This window comes from Alnus glutinosa, chromosome 3 (genome assembly GCF_958979055.1).
Source record: "Alnus glutinosa chromosome 3, dhAlnGlut1.1, whole genome shotgun sequence".
NCBI classification, from domain to species: domain Eukaryota; kingdom Viridiplantae; phylum Streptophyta; class Magnoliopsida; order Fagales; family Betulaceae; genus Alnus; species Alnus glutinosa.
The window spans coordinates 27,274,253-27,293,329 of NC_084888.1; the positions used below are offsets into that span (position 1 = coordinate 27,274,253).

Consider the following 19,077-nt stretch of genomic DNA (forward strand, 5'->3'; position numbering starts at 1 on the left):
TTTTCCATTACCTACCGTTCGGGTAGTTGTTACATAAAACTTTTCCTAAGTGTTTAAAATCTCATTTTCTCCTCTTTTCAAATTTGAGACTAATCTAACTCTACCATAAACAATTGAGAACTAATTAGGGTGTCATTAATCATTTTTTAGTGCGGGGTATTACATTCCTCTCTGGTGGAGTTCAAACGCAGTCCAACCGAGTCTCCAATTGAACATCTCGGCTTAACTGCGATATTCCACCCGTTCGAATGAAGTCCACCCAAGCTTTCCAATAGAGCTTCTCAGAAGTCATTTTGAGCTTTACTCGTTCAGACTAGCTTCACCCAACTCTTCCAACTAATCCGTTCTGGAAGTCCTCTTTGGTTTAATGAAATATGCTTGTTCGGACAGACACCGAGTCTTCCAACCAAATGCTTCGGGAGGTCTTTGTTTTTATGTTACAAATTCCAGCCTCGGTACAAAACTTAACCTATCAAAAATAAACTTTCACCACATTAATTTGAACAATGAATTAGCCAACATAAAACCTAACATAATTAAAAGAGTATTGTTTTTTCGTTGGTTTGTACACCTGAGTTTGTATGTTTGTACATAGACAGTGCAAAACTTGTGTTTTACACACAACATATGCTACGAGCCTACGAAGACCATAAAGGGAAATTGGGTTTTCTTTTTAATCTTTACCAACAATGAGAGAGACGTGTGACCCTATATCTAAATAGACTACTGCCCAGGGGAAAAAAAAAAAATCTAGATATTCTAACTATAATGAAAAAAATAGTGTTTGAATTTTTTTTTTTTTTTATTAGTAGCAATAAAAAGTGATTGGTGTGATATAAAGTGAAAATTATTTGTAACTATAATGAAAAAATATTATCTTCTTGTCTTGTCGATCTTTTCCAATTTTCTAAAATATATCTATTGTCCATCTTATACAAAATGGGGGGTAATCTACTGGTCTGGGGTGGCACGAACCGGACATGGCGTGACTCAGCCATCTCCTAATATATATGCTATTTTTTTTCAAAATGTACTTTTTTTTTTTTTTTTTTTTTTAAATTTTTAATTAGGCATAGGGACAAATGTCGATTTTTTAAGGTTAGTGACGTAAACTTCCATTAGTTTTTATACGAAAGTTGGACAAATGTACCATCTGCTGTACAAAATGAAGCACATGGAGCAAAAAATAAAGTCCTTAAACCATAGGGTGGTCAAACATATTTAACCCCTCTTTTTTTTTTTTTTTTTTTTTTCTTCTTCTTATTTTAAAAATTTAAGTTTTAAAATTTTAATTTTGAAGTCTTTAAACCATAGATTGTGAATAATAAACTAGATTAATATATACATACTTTCTTCAAAGTTACATAAACTACACCGGCTGATCCTCTACAAGATGAAGCTTGTTTAATATCTCATCCAACGCTTGCACTGCAAACTTGTAACGGTCTTGTGATTTCCTCCCTTCCTCCACAACCTGCACCACGCATTTGTAGAGATGATCATACCTATGAACTGGGTTATTAGCGTCAATGCCGTTGGAGCTGTGATCAACAACATAACTGCGCGTAATATCCTTTCTCCACCGCGAAAGAATGTACTGAGGCGGTATCTCCTCCATGCCATTTTGGTTGAGGAGAGACAGTGCATGCCTGCATAAATAACCTTTGAAGTTGAATAACCCACAAACGCAAAGGATCTCCATTTCAGGTGCGTTATAAACGACCTCGTAATCCCTTGTTTCCCTCCTGTTTCCCTCCACTTCAACTTGTTCCTTTACAATGTACGTGAAGATTGGCCCATCACCATTTAATTGTCTGGTGCTAAAACAAGAGTACATTCCCTCCACCTCTCTCACGAACATCCTTAGTATGTCATTCGTGTACAATTTTGAGAGCTGCAGTTCAAAATAACTTCTTGATTTTAGCATATAGCTTGAGTTTCTTGAATCCAAATCTGCCAAGGCTTCAAGCTGACACTTTGTCTGCAGAGCCTGATCATACTTGTCTAAAAATTCTCTCAAATGAGTTTGTTTGTCAAGATATCCTTCAAAGAATGAAGATACAACGTCGCTTGGTTGGGTGGGAAACATTCCAGCCAAGAATATCTCCTTCAAATAAACTGGAATGCACCGTTTCCTATCTTCATATAATGCTTGAAGCCATTTGTGTTCCCTAAGTCCATGATGCTGCATCATATCCTCCCAAGCTGCTTCGAATTCCTCAGACCTCAGCGAGTAATAAACTGCTCTACTCAATGCTGCTTTAATTGCTTCGTATTCAAAAAATCCTCCCAGTTTCTCTGGAACTTTCTGCATGATATTTGATAAGCAAAGACAGTGGGAAGCTCTTGGGAAAACATCAGCAACAGCAGTTTGTAAGGCTGTACATTGGTCAGTAATAATAGCTTGTGGAGGGCGTCCTAACATACCCGTAAGCCATGCCCTAAACAACCATGTATATGATTCAGTAGTCTCACCAGCAAGTAAACCACAACCCAACAGCACGGATTGTCCATGGTGATTCACTCCAACAAAAGAAACCAGGGGAACTTCATATTTATTTGTCAAACATGTAGTGTCAATTGTAACTACATCACCAAAATAGCCATACGCAACCCTGGCCCTTCCATCTGTCCAAAACAAATTCCTCAAGCATCCCTTCTCATTGAGATCTACCACATAGAAGAAGTTTGGATCCATCAATTGTGAGCAGCAGAAGTACTTAAGAAATGCTTGAGCATCTCCTTCTTTAAGCTTCAATTGATTGCAGTAGTCAACATTATTCCCAAATTCTCTTTCATCAACATCTACAGTTCCATTATCCTCAGCATCAATAACCACTGTCCGAAACAGCCTAACTTTTTGTACTTCTTCAGTGCCATCTAACTGCAATGTTCGTTTGGTTCCAAGACCCAGGTGCTTATGAGATTTATAAAATTTTCCACTTTTAGAGCTAATCAAGTGGTTGTGCTCAACCTCGACTTCAATAATTCTCCACCTTTTGGAGTCCATCAATCTGAATTTTATCATTGCTGGACAACCAGTTCTTGTTTCTGGCCTTGGACGGTTTGCTTCACTTTTCTTTTTAAAACCTGCACTGCTGCAGCTAAGTTTTCCTCTGTATCTTTCCTTACTCTTTCTATACCACGTATTGCTTACTCTAACCCCAAATCCCTGTTCCTTGGCATAACAATTGTAAAAGTAATATACATCCTCATAAGACTCAAACTCCATTCCAACAGCAGGAGGAAGAGGATTCTCTCCTTGAATTATGCCATTTTGACCAACATATTCCATCATTGTCCAGTCTCCTTCTATCTCAAATTCATCAGCATCATCATCACCAACTGGCTCACTGTTGAGAGAAACTTCATCCATCTAGAAGAGAAGAGGAATCAAGGAACCGTAAATAGATTACTAGTACGAACAACAACAATCGTGGTACTAGTAGTAACAATGGAAACAACAATAACAAAGATAAAAATTAACACAAACAAATAAATAAATAAAAGAAAGAAAAATAGAATCAGGAGAGAGTTACCCAATCAACATCTTTTACAGGACTCTACATTTTATTCTCCATGGATAAATTCACCAAGATTTAAGGACACAGTAGAAGATAAATTTTGGTCCCACTATTATTTCTTTAATGAGCTCATCAGCATTGGGTATACTTTAATAACTAGACCTCTACTTTTGAGGTCAAGCAACTGCTACTTGATGCATGGCAGTGTCTTAAAAGGTCACCAATACAATGCACTGACAGAGAACATTAAATTTCACTATATGAATGATATCAATAAATAATGGTCTGTCGCAATACTTAAATAAATTAATCTTATCAATCACAAACCATCTCATGTATGTTAAAACAAATAACATTACCTCCTCCATCTTAATTGTCAACTTTCCCTCGTTTATTTAGTTACATTCTCAACACAAAATGCGGCTTCCTTTTGGTCTTCTCAACCAAGCCCATTTTATCTTCTAGCAGCAACTCTTTGCCAATACCCCCAGCAAAACCTAGCTGAAAAACTAAGCCTCACCGATTATCTTGTCCATATTACTCCACAATTTTTCAATATGAATTCATCCGAACTTCATTCTCCAATCTCTAGTATTGAAGACCAAAAATAGAACTACAATAATTTCATTCTCTAGAATTAGGTTTGTTGCATATAGCAATTCTTTCCAATCGTGGACATGCAGATGAACTAAAACAAATAAACATTCCAAACTGTTTATTTGAACTTTGAATTTTTTGGAACTGTCTTACATTGCTTTTGACCTGAAACAACAAGAAGATTCAACTTTCCTCCACTTTCTCCACAACCAAACAAATTGCTTTCTGAGAAACAAAAATAACAAATAAATAAATAGGAGGGGGGGGAAAAAAAAGAGCCTCGAACCTCAACGAATGGAGCCTAATACAATAAGAATTCGGCTTAGCTGGGTTGAGTTGAGCTGAGCTGCGATGTCAAAACCTAGACACCAAATAAATAAATAATACAAGACACATAAATTTTCTCGGAAAACAAACGGAAATTTGAGCAATACAGTTGGCTGGAATTTGATTGGTCTCTTGATTTACCTGATCGCAAATCACGCCGGAGAGTATCCGGAGGCGATGAGAGTGGAGTTCGCAGAGCAAGCAGGGCGCGTGGGTTACAGGGTGGAATGTGCTCTCAAAGTTTGGTCCCACCAAGTGAAACTACGATTTTCGGTGAGAATATCATAAATGTCCTCGAGTCGGTTTTTGATAATCCTACAGGAGTGTGGAGTCATGAAGGCGGATCATGATTTTGGCGAAAGTCGAGTAGAACAGGAAATAAAATTTAGAGCATCGAGAGTGGTTTATCAAATTTTTTATTTTTTATTTTTACGCAAAATGACTAAGCAAAATCTATTTTTAGTAATTTAATTAACCACTCTTCAAAATTATCTTCGAATTGTTTACCTAAATTTCTCTCTATTTTATTAATGGATGAACCAATTTTTATACATGCAGACCGAGTGAAGATGGGTTGTTAGGTTTTAAAAATTGGCCTCATTCGTTGTTCAAAACTTTGGTTTTAAAAAATCTTCATCACCTAAGTGTTTTGGTGTGAAAAGTTGAAGCTTTGTGTGTTTCATAGAGATCCGGCTCCTGGACATCACTTAGGGATCATTTGGAAGTCGTGACATCGTCTAGGCCGGTTCTTAGCCTCACATGAGCGTCGTGACGGGCTTTGCACATGGCCAGACCAAGAGTTTCTGCCTTAGGGCATCACGACGAGCCTGATTCACGTCACGACACACCTACTCATCTACATAATCTTGCGAGTTATTTTTGACATAAAAAACGTCTGAATTAGAAAAATCTTGTGAAACACAAAGTTATAGATCTGGAAGTAAACATTTTAAACACTGTCGATTTTGTCTCAATTAGAGCTCGAGATAAAATGGTATGGCCAAGATATCCTGACAAGTTGGTTGCACCTAACAGCTTTTCAACTTTACCCTTCTCTTCTCATCCTTTAAATGGAAGAGGATGCCCATTTTGCTAATTAGAGAAGCTTGAGGTTCATATTCCTTCTTTGTTCCAAGTAGGGGTGTGCAAAACCCGCCCGTACTCGCGAACCCACCCCGCCCCGCACCAACCCGCCCCGTCAATAACGGATATAAGACATTTTTAAAAAAGTGTGGATCCTAAATATGCCAACCCGTGATTTATGGGGCGGGTTGCGGTATTAAATTTTTTCCCACCCGCACACCCGCCCCGCCCCGCAATCCCTTTATACTCGTACCATCAAATTTTTCCCAAAAAAATTATAAGAGTCATGACAAAGGGTGTGCCTTTGATTTCATCAAATTTTCCCCAAAAAAATTATAAGAGTCACAAATAGGGATGTGCCTTTGATTTCATCAAATTTTCTCCAAAAAAATTATAAAAGTCACTACTAGAGTCACGAATTGCCCAGGTTGTGTACCTTTGATTTCATTCAATACAGTTTTGCACTATCCATTTCATCTCTATTCTTATTCCATTCTCATATACACTTCAATCTCTACATTCTCACATACACATACCCATTCAATCTACAATCACAAAAAAGAATAAAAAAGTTATTTACAGTTGAGTTTGTTTGTAATTTTGGTTCTTTCTTCTTGTTCTTGTTTGCTAGTGAGGTTGATTCAATTGGGATTTTTAAATTTTGAACTGGGTTAGCAAGATTGGAAATTATTTTTTTGGTTTTGGGCAAAAAAAGAAGAAGAAGAGGAATACCCGAACCCGCATGAACCCGTCCCGATCCGCACTACCCAAGGCCCATCGGGTTGACCATTCACTATGCGGGTTGCGGATCTCGATTTTCAAACCCGTTCACTGCGGGGCGGGTTGTGAAAAACATGCAAATCCGGCTCAATCCAGCCCGCGCCCACCTCTAGTTCCAAGAGAGGGTTTGTACAAAGCCTTGAGCTTCTCCTCTCTTGATGTCTTGATTCTTTTCATTGCTCTTACTCAAGCTTTGGATATTCATTAATTGGTGAGAAAGTAAGGGTGTCCCTTTCTAACGCCCTCAAAATTAGGTAATTGTAATTACTTAACTAGGAGAGTTACTGCGATTCCTCCAGCTCAATTAACTGGTGAAATTACTCATAAACTTATCAAAGTAAAAAGCATGTGGAAAACGAAATCATGATATGAGACTTTTAACAATAAATCCACAAGACATTACTATATCAATTCAATTCTATTTATCCCAACCTGACAATATGAGTCATCCGCTTGGTATCTTCATCTCAGTGAATTTCTCACTCTACCACCTGGTAACCTGCTAATTTGCAAAACATAGATGTGTTTTACTGTGGAAGAACAGTAACTGTCTAAGTCCAAGACTTAGTAAAAAAAATCCTTACAAAACTAGTTATGCAATGAGCCTTAAGTAACAATTCAATTTCTAAAATTTTAAACGTGAGTTTTCATAAAGATAACTTGTGTTGCCTCCGTTATTACGCCCACTAAATTAGTTTGTTTATAAGAATTCCCATAGGCAAAATTCCGGTAGCACTCATATTTTAATGTAGAGAAAACATGCTATACATATATAATTAAATTCATATCTATCATCCATGTGGTCTTTCCAAGCTCTTAACCCCTTCTTGGTAGGGTTGGCGTTGTCCTGAGTGATCTGTAATATAAAGTCGGCGTCTCGAATATTGTACACATAGTATCATATACTAGCAACCCGACTGAGTTCGACCTCCGGTGGCCCACGCTATTAGCGAAGCCGTTACCGTGATCCCCATTCAAACATAGTGTGTCGGTCACAAAACAACCATTGGATCCAAAGCCCTTCATAACACAATCATAAATCTCTATGACCATAGGGTCAAGCCCATATAGTAAGCCTATGAGCGTTACACCACACGTACCGGTGTACCATGTTATACACTACAAATATTGTTCATTTATCGACATCATAAAATAAGTAATACTTGTCTTAAAGCAGTTATAAAATTATTAGGCTCATGACATACCATTAAGAAGAATAAGCATGCTCAGTCCGTTGACATATCATACATTAAAGAGAAACCTTCGTAATTATTTACTTACCTCAAATGCTCATCCATAGGCTCAGACATCTTGAATTCCCGTCACTGCAAAACATACCATAACATTAAACATAGCACAACAAGAGTCCTAACCATGGACGTAAAAACCCTAAATCCAGCCTTAGCACTCGAACCTACCATTAAATCCTTAATTATCCATTTCTAGCATTGGAAAACATTCGATATCAAGGTTGAGCGTTCTATTAGCAAAGATCAAACGTTTGGTCAAATGCAGGGAATGTTCGATGGGTACCAGAATGCATGAAAAACTCAAAACTTTTATCCATACCATTTTTCCACCTGAACCAAAGCTCATAAAAATATGTTAAATCATATCAACATAAGAGTTTATGAAAAATGAGGGTAAGCTCCCAACTTTTTAGAAACTAATCATTTTTAAGGGAATAAATTATGAACATATCATGATATGTTTTAAGGCTTATAAAAAACATGATAAATCAGATGAACATAATACTAACAACAAGAAAATGAGTTTAAGGCTCAAAGTTTACCTTAATGAAGGTTGGACAACACTAAGATCACCTCATTCTCTCTCTTGGATCTCTCTCACCCAAGAAATAGGGTGGCTATGATGCATGGAGGAGCAAGGAAGTCTGAACGGCATGGGGGTGGCTTAAATAGATGTGTGTTTGAATGAGATAAGGCTGAATGATGTATATAGTATGTTAAAATTGCTTTTCAGACAAGGTTGAATATTCAGTGTACTACTTCGAACGTCTGGTATACTGTTTTCGAACAGGAAAAGGGTTCTACGTTGAATGTTTCAGAGCTGCTTCGAACGTCCGAGTAGGGGCCCATATGATGCATGGAGGAGCAAGGAAGTCTGAACGGCATGGGGGTGGCTTAAATAGATGTGTGTTTGAATGAGATAAGGCTGAATGATGTATATAGTATGTTAAAATTGCTTTTCAGACAAGGTTGAATATTCAGTGTACTACTTCGAACGTCTGGTATACTGTTTTCGAACAGGAAAAGGGTTCTACGTTGAATGTTTCAGAGCTGCTTCGAACGTCCGAGTAGGGGCCCATATTGAACGTTCCAAGGACTTGTCGAATCTTTGGACAGGGAATAAAATTATTATTTATTTTGAAATTCTTAAGAAAATTATTTTAGGCCACTAGTTGAACAAATTAGCAATACAAGTATATTTTTATAAAACATGGTTCAATTGCTTATTATGTGTTATTTATTATTATTATTATTATTATTGGGGCATTACTCCCTTGATCCTAGAATCCATCTAGATGATTTCCCCCTTCACCATTGTTGTACCAAGTGAGGATTCCTAAAAAGCTTCAAGCTTTCTCACTTGGATTGATTTTGCTTTTGTTCAAACCACACCCATACACATCATTTGTCTGCCATAGAGTCTATCACTGGATCGATGAGGAAAGGCCCTAAAAGAAAATTGCCAAGCTTGGAGGCAAGCGGGTTACTTCTTGTCATAGAGAGTTTAGGATTTACAAAGGATTGTAAGTATTCCTTGTGTTTGTAATCTAGATCTTCTTTGCTAGTGATTTTTTAGGTTTGGTTGTCCCGGATTGGTTTTTTCCTCTGATTTGTTCAAAGGGTTTCCCCCTTCGTCAACAAATCTTTGCATTATAGATGTGTGATTGTTTTTGTGGTGATTATGTTCTCAGATTAAAAATTTTTAATTTGTGATTATTATTGCTTGTATTGTTGTTGTGGAGTTGTAGCCATTCCTTGGGTTATACCTCATTTATCTCAAGCAGCAAGTTTAATAAATTGTGTGAGTCTTGTCAAGTTGCTAGGAGTAGGAAGTTACACTTTTCTAATTCCCTAAAAAGCTCTACACATCCACTTGAATTGATCCATTCATGTATGGACTTCACTAGTTGTATCCTTCATAAACTCACATGTGCTTATACATCTGAGCAAAATGGAATTTCTGAAAGAAAACACTGCCAAATCATAGAAACTGGTCTTACTCTTCTAGCACAATCAAAACTCCCAAATGCCCACTCTTGTATTAGAAAATCAATCTCCATTTTTTAAATTGTTCAAACACCATCCCGATTACTCATTTCTTAAAAAATTTGGATGTGCATTTTACCCATTGCTAGGCCTTACAATACTCATAAATTAGCCTATAGAAGTAAACAATGCACCTTGCTAAACCTTAAACCTACGTAACCTTAAACCTTCAATCGCGATGTTGGCAACACTTGTTGATTTGATGCAATGCAATATTAATTCTAGGCTCTTCTCTTTAACCACACTTGGACTCTATGTCCTCATCCCGTTCATAAAGAAGTTGTGAGGAACAAGTGGTTTTTAAACTCAAACAAAAGTTTGATAGCTCCATAGATCGCTATAAAGCATGACTAATTGCTAAAGAAGAAGGAATTGATTTTAATGAGACTTTTAGTAGTCCCGTGATAAAGCTAGCTACCATATGGTTAGTCCTTGCCTTAGCAGTGCATTGCTATTGGTTTATACACGAACTTAACATATCAAATGCTTTCCTTCACAGGTACCTTGAGGAAGAGGTCTTTTATGGAACAACCAAAAGGATTTGAAGACACTCATCATCCTAATTTTGTCTTTCATTTTCACAAGTCCATCTATGGTCACAAGCAAGCTCTTAGATCTCGGTTAATGAGGTTGCCCCAAGCCTTGCTAGAAATTGGTTTCACAGGTTTCATGGTTGATACTTCACTATTTCATTACCATTCCTTATATATGAGTGCCTTTGTTCTTATAGATGTTGATAATATTATTGTAATTGGCAATTAATTCTTTGCCATTTTTGCTCTAATTGATCAATTGAAGATTGAGTTTGCTGTTAAAGATTTAGGAGCCCTTTCTTATTTTCTCAGCATCCAAGCAACAAGAACCAACAATGAGCTTCATCTTCATCAAGGAAAGGATATCACTGACCTTATCCACCAAACTAAAATGATTGGAGAAAAGCATGCATCCACCCCATGTGCTGCTAGTGGCAAACTGTCACGGTTTACTGGTGATCCACTATCTGATTCTAGTGAATATCGTCACATTGTGGGGGGCTTTACAATATTGCACTTTGATGAAACTCGACATTTCCTATAGTCTAGTGCCCTGCATAATTAATACCCATATTGTAATAATAAAATATATAGGACAATGAAGGTAACCTATTATTCAACCTCTTGCATGTTTTAGCACTACAAATTCACTATTAAAACGCATTTCAAAATCTATGACCTTCGAACGATCGAAGTTGGGTTTGAAAAATCGCCCTAGAACAATTGTTCTGTCCAGAAAGCTCTTTTTTTTTTTTTTAAAGAAAAAAAAAAAAGAGGACATGAGAGACACCTAACCCATCCTTATCCCTTCAACACGCCTACATAAAGGACATATGTCCATTAACCCCCATTTTCACCCAATGCAATCCAGAAAACCCTAGACCTTGAGAGAGAGAGAGAGAGAGAGAGAGAGATGTTTTCATCCCTCAAAGCTTGGAGACCTTCTACCTTGAGGTGATAAGCTTAATCTATACCTTTAAGCTTTCATTTTCAAGCATGTTTTTACCGATTAAATTGTATTTGCTTATGCTTAAGCTAATTTCTCCAATAATAAAACTTAGCTTGATAATCTACCTTGAATAAGTTGGTTTTCATATACAAAGGCATGAGATTTAAAATGGGTTTCATTTTGTGGTAAAAGAGTATCTAGATAACCATGGTGTAGTGTTTTTAAACTCTTGTTTGTGACATTTAAATCATAGGACAAGTTATGGCGCATAAAAGTTACAACATTTCTACATTTTAAATTATGTGTAATTTTGGATTCGATGGTTATGTGCATGTTTATTAGTTTTTGAAATGCTGTGGTGTAGGAGTTTGATTATTACATAAAAATAGGACTTAAGGTTGATTTTGAAGTTTTTAGTTCCTGACCAAGGGAAATGAATGTTTGATCTTCGAAAAACAAACGATCGACCCTTGCAAAGCGAACGTTCTACCCTTGACGGACGAACGATCGATGACACCAAGGAATGGATAATTAGGGTTTTAATTATGGATTAGGGTTTTGACCGCTTGATTTGTAACACCCCAAAATTTTTATTTATTTATTTATTTAACTTTAGTGTGTTTTAATTAACCTTGGGACTGCTAAAGTCTGGTTAAGTATTGGATTTTTGGATTTAAGGAAATTAGGACTTACTGAACAATCGATTGATGCAACCCTAGTCACGAACATTCGATTTAGGTCTCGAATGACCGATGGATGGCTGTAGCAACTTGATTTTTTACGGTCCTACCATTTTGAGTGTCCATAAGTTTGTTTTAAACGTTGCTTATCGACCCTTTAGCCTCATTTCGATATTTCTCAGTGGCTGAAACCTTTAAAGAGAGAGAATGGAGGAGGAGGAGAGGGAAAGTGGATCTTGAGGGTTTGCACTCAAGTGGAGGTAATCATCTCGTTTAATTTGTTCTAGTTATTAGACCTGCACAACCACGTTTTCTTATGACAACCTAAGATAGCAGTTCCCTCATTCCATATTTGTATTTTCCTTGTATCTCTTACATGTTAGTTGTTGCTTTTGTATTTCTTGTCTTAGACTTCTTGTAATCTCCCTACACACTGCATAGAGCTATGTCCTCCTTTGTCTATAAATATATGATACATTTTGGGTTATCAACCAAAACAGACTTCCCGATTCTTACTGATAGAAAAGGGGATTATTTTTTGTGGGGTGAAGGGGAGAGGGTAGAGCATAAGGGTGGAAAAATATGTTGAGAAGTTACTATGCAGAGGGGACGAAAGCTGATCGATCAGTATTATAATATGTAATTTGGGTCCAAAATTTCAGTTTGGGAATAAGATGTTTGATTGATTATTAATTTATTATTCACGACTTTTTATCTCTAGTTGGTTGGTTTTCTCCAACAAAAAGCCTAAACTCATTAGGAATAAGCTTTCCTCTAATACCCGTTTTGAGGGTTCTAATTCACATGTATTTTTAACCTTATGACCAATTTAAAATGCATGAGGTACTACAAAATTATTTATAAATCGATGCATTATAACCAAAAATTGGCCAGAGCAGTCAAATTTTTCAGACAAAAAAAAAAAAAAAAAAAATGCAGCCAAATTATTAACATTCGAATGGATAATTTAAGCTTCAAAACATGAGATTATATTAACAGAAATAAAATATTACAAGAGGGGGGGTCAATATATACATCAAATTCCAGAAATGAGTCTGGGAAAGGAGAAGCCTACATTATCCCAGAAACAAGCTATACACAATGTTGTTTGCCCGTAAAGGTAGCACAGGAAATATAATCCGAAATTTTGAGAAAATAAGAATAATTTAAACTAGGATGAAGAATAAGCAACATACAAGTGGACCTCCCATCGCCTATCTATATTCTATATATGTTATGGACATTCTGCATGAAGAAGAGATTGAAACAACCCTCGAGGGAATAAAAATAAGAGTACAAATGTAGTTAAAGCTATCATGGACCGTCGTCACAATGCAAGTTATTCCTGTCTTCTTTCTACATCATGAACCAAATTCAATGACTCCTCAAAAGCTTGCAATGCCTGCCTGCCTTCTACATCATGAACCCTATTCAATGATTCCTCAAAAGCTTGCAATGCCACCTTGTAATGATCTAGAGAGATCACCCCCTCGTCCACAACTTGCAAGGCACTCCTGTATAATTGATTAAACCATTGCACACGGTCAGTAGCATTGCCAGAGCCAAGATCTGGAATATATAACCGCTTGTAATCCTTTTTCCATCGTGACAGAATGTATTTAGGAGGGACCTCCTCCACCCCATTGAAATTAAGCACGCACAACGCATGCCGGCACAGGTACCCATAAAAGCCAAAGCAACTACAAATACAACGAACCTCGCCTGCTGTTCTGTTGTACAGAACTTCATAATCCCTGATCTCCCTCCTGTTTCCCTCACCCAAAACACGCTCCTTGACCAAGAATATTATGATTGGCCCATCAACGTGTAACTGTGTTGTGCTAAAACAAGAATACATCTCTTCCACTTCATATTGGAACTTCTTGAATATTTCTCTTGTGTACACTTTTGAGAGCTGCAACTCAAAAGAACATCGTGTTTTCAGTGTGGGGCTTGAGCTTCTTGACTCAATATCTGCAAGGACTTCTTCTTTGTGCTTCTTATGAAGAGCTAATTCATACTTATCGAGAAATTCTTTCAAAGGAGTCTGTTTATGCACGTATCTATCGAAAAAGGGATTCAGGGTCTCACCTGGACGTGCAGCAGACATTCCGGCAAAAAATGTGTCTTTCAGATAAATGGGTGCCCACCTAACTCGATCTTCATACAAAGATCGAAGCCACTCATGATCACCAACTCCAAAACGCTGGATCATAAATCCCCATGCAGCTTCAAATTCGATAACCTTCAAAGTTTCATAAACTGCTTTAACCATTGATTTCCTGATTGCATCATAGTTACGTAATCCTCCAAGTTTTTCTGGAACTCTTTTCATAATGTGTGACAAACCAAAACAATGATGAGATCTTGGAAACACCTCTGCAACTGTGCTCTGCAGAACCTTGCACCTATCGGTAATGATAGTTTGTGGAGGGCGTCCTGACATACATGTAAGCCAAGCTTTGAACAACCAAATATAAGATTCTGTCATCTCCCCTGCAAGCAGGCCACAACCGAGCAACACCGATTGGCCATGGTGATTAATTCCAACAAATGCCACAAGAGGAATCTCATATTTGTTTGACAAATATGTATTGTCAAAATAAATAACATCACCAAAATAACCACATGCAGCCCTAGACCTACCATCAACCCAGAACACATTCCTCAAACACCCTTCACCATTGAGATCCATCAAGTAAAAGAAGTTTGGATTAGCCAATTGCATACGGCAGAGATAGTTATAAATGGCTTGTGTGTCACCCTTTTTCAGATTAAGCTGACTGGGATGATCAGTAAAATTCCCTACTTCTCTTGCATTAGCATTTGAGCCCCCATTCCCCCCTGCATCAATCACAAGTGCTCGGTACAACTTGATTGTTCGTACTTCTGCATCGCAATTCGACTCTGACTTCCTTTTAATTCCACCACCCATCTTCTTAATTGATTTGTAGATCTTAGTCCCTAACAAATGGTTGTGTTCAAGTGAAACTTCGAGTACCCTCCACCTTTTGGAGTCAACTAACCTCATTCTTATCATTGCAGGGCAACCAGTTCTTGTTTCCTTCCTTAATCGATTTACATCTTTGATTCTTTTGAAACCCTGACTGCTGCAACAAAGTACAGCACCATACTTCTCTCTGCTATTACGCTTGAACCATGAATTCTTCACTCTAACACGAAACCCCACTTCCTTGGCATAGCAATTATAATAATTGTAAGCATCATCATATGACTCGAACTCCATTCCAACAGCAGGTGCAACGAATTCCTTCCTTCCTTCAGAGAGGCCATTTTGATAATCTAATTCTGTCATTACACCATCTTCTTCTTTTTGAATCTCATTGCATTCACCATCAAGCATATCCTTATTGCTAAGGGAGGCTTCTTCCATCTGCAATACAATATCAAATTGCAACTATAAGTGAAGTATTATCTGAAAAGTAAACTAAGCATACAACAGAGATAATAGGCCATCTATGAATTAAGGGAAAGAATCATAACATACATAATTCTGTAATATGTTAAGAACCTTATCAGTTTTTAATAATATATCAGGCTATTAACCCCAGAATATCAATATAGAGATTATAATCATCAACCTAATGCCTTAATTTGTAAGGTGAATCATGGCATACATAAATTGGTATCGTTTGGGTCACATTAAACTTGGTTTTGGGCAATGTGCTTTTATGCGCAATGACTAATGCATAAAATAAAATAGCAGAAGACCAAAAAACAATCAGAAATAGCAGGGAATTAAACACTAAAGTCTATATATATATATATATCAGAAAGGAGGGGCATGCACGACATTTGGGCTTTCTGATAATTAGAAATTCCCTAAGGACCTCGCACCTAGAGCATAAGAAACTTAGAACTAGTGGCTCAAATGGACACTAGGAAGTTCAAAAAGTTTTCAAAATGGGTTTTTGGGATAAGGTAAAGCTGGAAAACTGGTCAAAATTCAAACACATGGTTATTTTGGGCAAATAAAAGTGAGAAACACTCTAAACAAAACTTCCAGGGAGAATGTAAAAGTTGAGTCAGTTATAGAACAACAATTACAGTACCTATCATCATTAGGGCACCCACCATCTTCAGGGTGGTCTAAACTCCACATTGGTGGTTCTGTTATGGAGAAGCATGAGACAAGCGATGCTTGAGGATTGACAATGGATGAAATGGGCTCGTGGGTTTATGCGTAATATAGGTCTTGGGTCTAATATGGCGGCCGAAATACGGACCCTACATGATGGACTTCCATTAGCTGCTGATATCAGCATAAATTATTTAGAAGCTATGAAGCACCCTGCTTCGGAGGTGGCATGGCATGCTGAGTACTTGGAGCACTGAGATGTACCCGACACTTCCAAAAAGTGTCCTATACACCATGAATAAAATTTTGTATTAAGGAGACAGCTGGAAACACATAGGATACAGGTGGTACATGACTGGACACGCATAGCATACTGGTGAACACAGCTAGCCACACATAATATCATTTTTGCATTTTGATTATGGTTTGTACATGCAAGGAAGATGTAGTGAGCATGCAAATAAGTGAAAGGGGAAAATGTAGTACAAGTGAGAATGTAAAATGCTAAACTTTGTAAGGGATGTTAAACTTGTTATGCCAGAATATTTGTTATCCTTTCCACATACCCTTTTGAAATTCTGAGGTACATAGTTACACATCAAAATATTGAAAGTAATATATGTACGTTTCATTTATATACATATCCCTAGTATGCTGCACTATAGTTTTTTTAAATTTGCCATATTAGTATATCAGTATTGTGTGATACCAGTGTCATGTGTCAACAGTTCACACTTTGTTATGGCGGATGCTTTTGTGCTACCAACTCCTGAAACCTGCAGACACCTCTTTACACCATATGGTAGCATACTTATCAAGAGAGCAACCAGGCTACAGATCTATCAGAAAATCACGGCTACATACTCCTTTCTGCTATTGGCTAACCATCCAGATTGTTTACTTGCCTTTCTCAATATGGACTATAGGGTAATGCTCCCCAAGACTTAACACATATGAACTCTTAGTAATTGATATTAGTAGCCTTTGAATGAGGGGGGGGATGGATGCACATAGGCTAAACATTAAAGTATACTATAATGATAAAGTGTCACCCCTGTTTTTATTCCTTTAAACCTCCTCTCATGTAGAATTCTACAAAATCCCTCATTTTATTAATCTTAGTGCTCCTCTTTCTGTTAATAAGATCATAAATCCTGGAAAAATAACCAAGAAATAAAAAATGAAAAGAACAAAGTTATGCATTCTATGTGAGAAAAATCACCATAGGCACACAACACAGACACAATTTGTCAATCTTGGTGCCTCAATTGTCTGAGATTAAAGTAAAAAACTCATTACGAGAGGGCTTGGACAAGATTTTCCCTTGCAGAAATGGGTAAACTTGAGTTTTGAACTTCAGATCTGCAGTTCAAAAGATGACCAAAACAAATAATAGTAGCTCTATATCATCACTGACACTACACTTTTTCTCATTGTTTCAGAGGAAATCTCATAATAGCCCATTTGATGCCGAAATCCATAAATATCTGCAATGGTCAAGGCAGCATTTTTTTGATAAGTTGGTCAAGGCAGCATTTTTAAATCCCATCTACCTTTTCTAATTATTCTACAATTTCTTGCCAATGAACTCAGCTTAAATGGCACTTCCAATTTGCCAATCTACATATGTATGTGTGTGTGTACAGTTTCTTACATCACACAATGCAATAACGTAAACTTTTTTATGGGTCCATGCACTAGCTTAAACTCAAAAGCCACCAATGCTGACATACTTTATTTCCACCCACAACCCCCTCCCCACCCACCCACGGGTGACCTCAATCCCCCCAACCCCTTCTTTCTTCGGATTCTGAGTCGAAGCACTGTTATACATCCAGGAATTTCCCCATAGAGATTCAAACGGTGATGCAACTATTCACCTTCCCCTTCATCCAAAAAAAAAGAAACTGTGATGCCAACATTCATGACAACTTATCTTTCTCTAATACTATTATCATTGAAAATGTCATCTATATATACATAAATATATATCTAAAATACTTAAAATGATTTTGCATAGAACACGATTCTAAATTGAGATAAGAATTAGCCTCTATGTACAAATGAAAAATCAAACAATCAAGACCTTCTTATAACAATATCCGAGGTTAAAAAAATTTCAAGCCCAACTTTATTTTTTTGTTCATATTACATTAACCTGCGTTTGGAAGCAGAAAAAAAAAAAGCGAGAAAATAAAAGAAAAGTATAATATTGAAAGCTTAAACCAAGAGACTCAAGTTTTCATTTAATTTCCTTTTCCTTTCCTCCCCTTTCTAGGGAACCAAACGCAAAAAACATATTGGACAGAACAGTTCAAAATACATCAAGAGAAACAAAGATTAATCATAAGAAGGCCAAAGAGCAAAAAGAAAAAGAAAAAGATTAAAAGAAGAAAAATGAAAATTAGGGAAAAGCATATTTTGGAAGTGCTTACAGTGTTAGAGTTGAGAGTTGGATCCGCCGACCCGAGAATTCGCAGAGTCGCCGGTCGGACTCTATCAGAGTCTCAAGTTTCTCTGCTTCTGTTTTTCAATTTTTACTGGGTGGAGGCTTCGTATTTTCGTTTTCCGTTTTTACCCCCACTCCTAAAACACACAATTTATTTATTAAAAATGACAAAAAAGAAAAAAAAGGGCTTTTCGTTGGCTAGCCTGCGGCTGGTTGTTTACCGTTTGCTCCAACCAGCTTACAGTTTGCACCAATTGGGTTCATGACTAATTGTCATTAAAAAAAAACACCCACAAAAGAGAAAAAAAAGAAAGAAAAAAGAAAGATGGTGTATGTGTAAGAGATGTGTCTTGTGATTAATCACATCATTAACAAATATATGAACTATTATTTCGTAGATTTGTGATATGAGTAATGTTATGTACCACATTTTTATTCTACAATTATTGCGTCCTAACCAATTGTTGAATTTTTTCTTTTATTTTTTAACGAGCATTGATCCAAAGGTTAGTTAAAATTGGTACATTAATATTGTGAAATAGTTGTAGGGTAAAAATGTAGTTTCTAGTATTACTGGTGTGATAATGTTACCTTCTACATGTTAAGGAATTATACGGATACTAATATGATAATTTGTGTAAAGGGCTAAGAATTTGAGATGAGAACATATATTATAAATTTCTTGTCCTACGTGGCTTTTTTTTTTTTTTTTTTATTCAAATGAGGAAAGGGTTACAAGGGAGGGTTTTTCCCATTCTTG

The 19,077-nt window shown here is 36.8% G+C and overlaps 1 protein-coding gene across 1 annotated transcript; it reads right to left on the reverse strand.

Annotated features, from left to right (window-relative positions):
* Nucleotides 1–1,315: 1,315 nt before the first annotated feature.
* Nucleotides 1,316–18,433, reverse strand: LOC133863297 (uncharacterized). The gene is made up of 4 exons (XM_062299248.1): nt 18,304–18,433; nt 13,121–15,163; nt 4,275–4,286; nt 1,316–3,376 (listed from the first exon to the last, which is right to left on the reverse strand). Exons 2-4 carry the CDS (start codon nt 15,161–15,163, stop codon nt 1,370–1,372), a joined length of 4,062 nt encoding a protein of 1,353 aa, XP_062155232.1. The 5' UTR covers nt 18,304–18,433; the 3' UTR covers nt 1,316–1,369.
* Between the last annotated feature and the right edge of the window lie 644 nt (nt 18,434–19,077).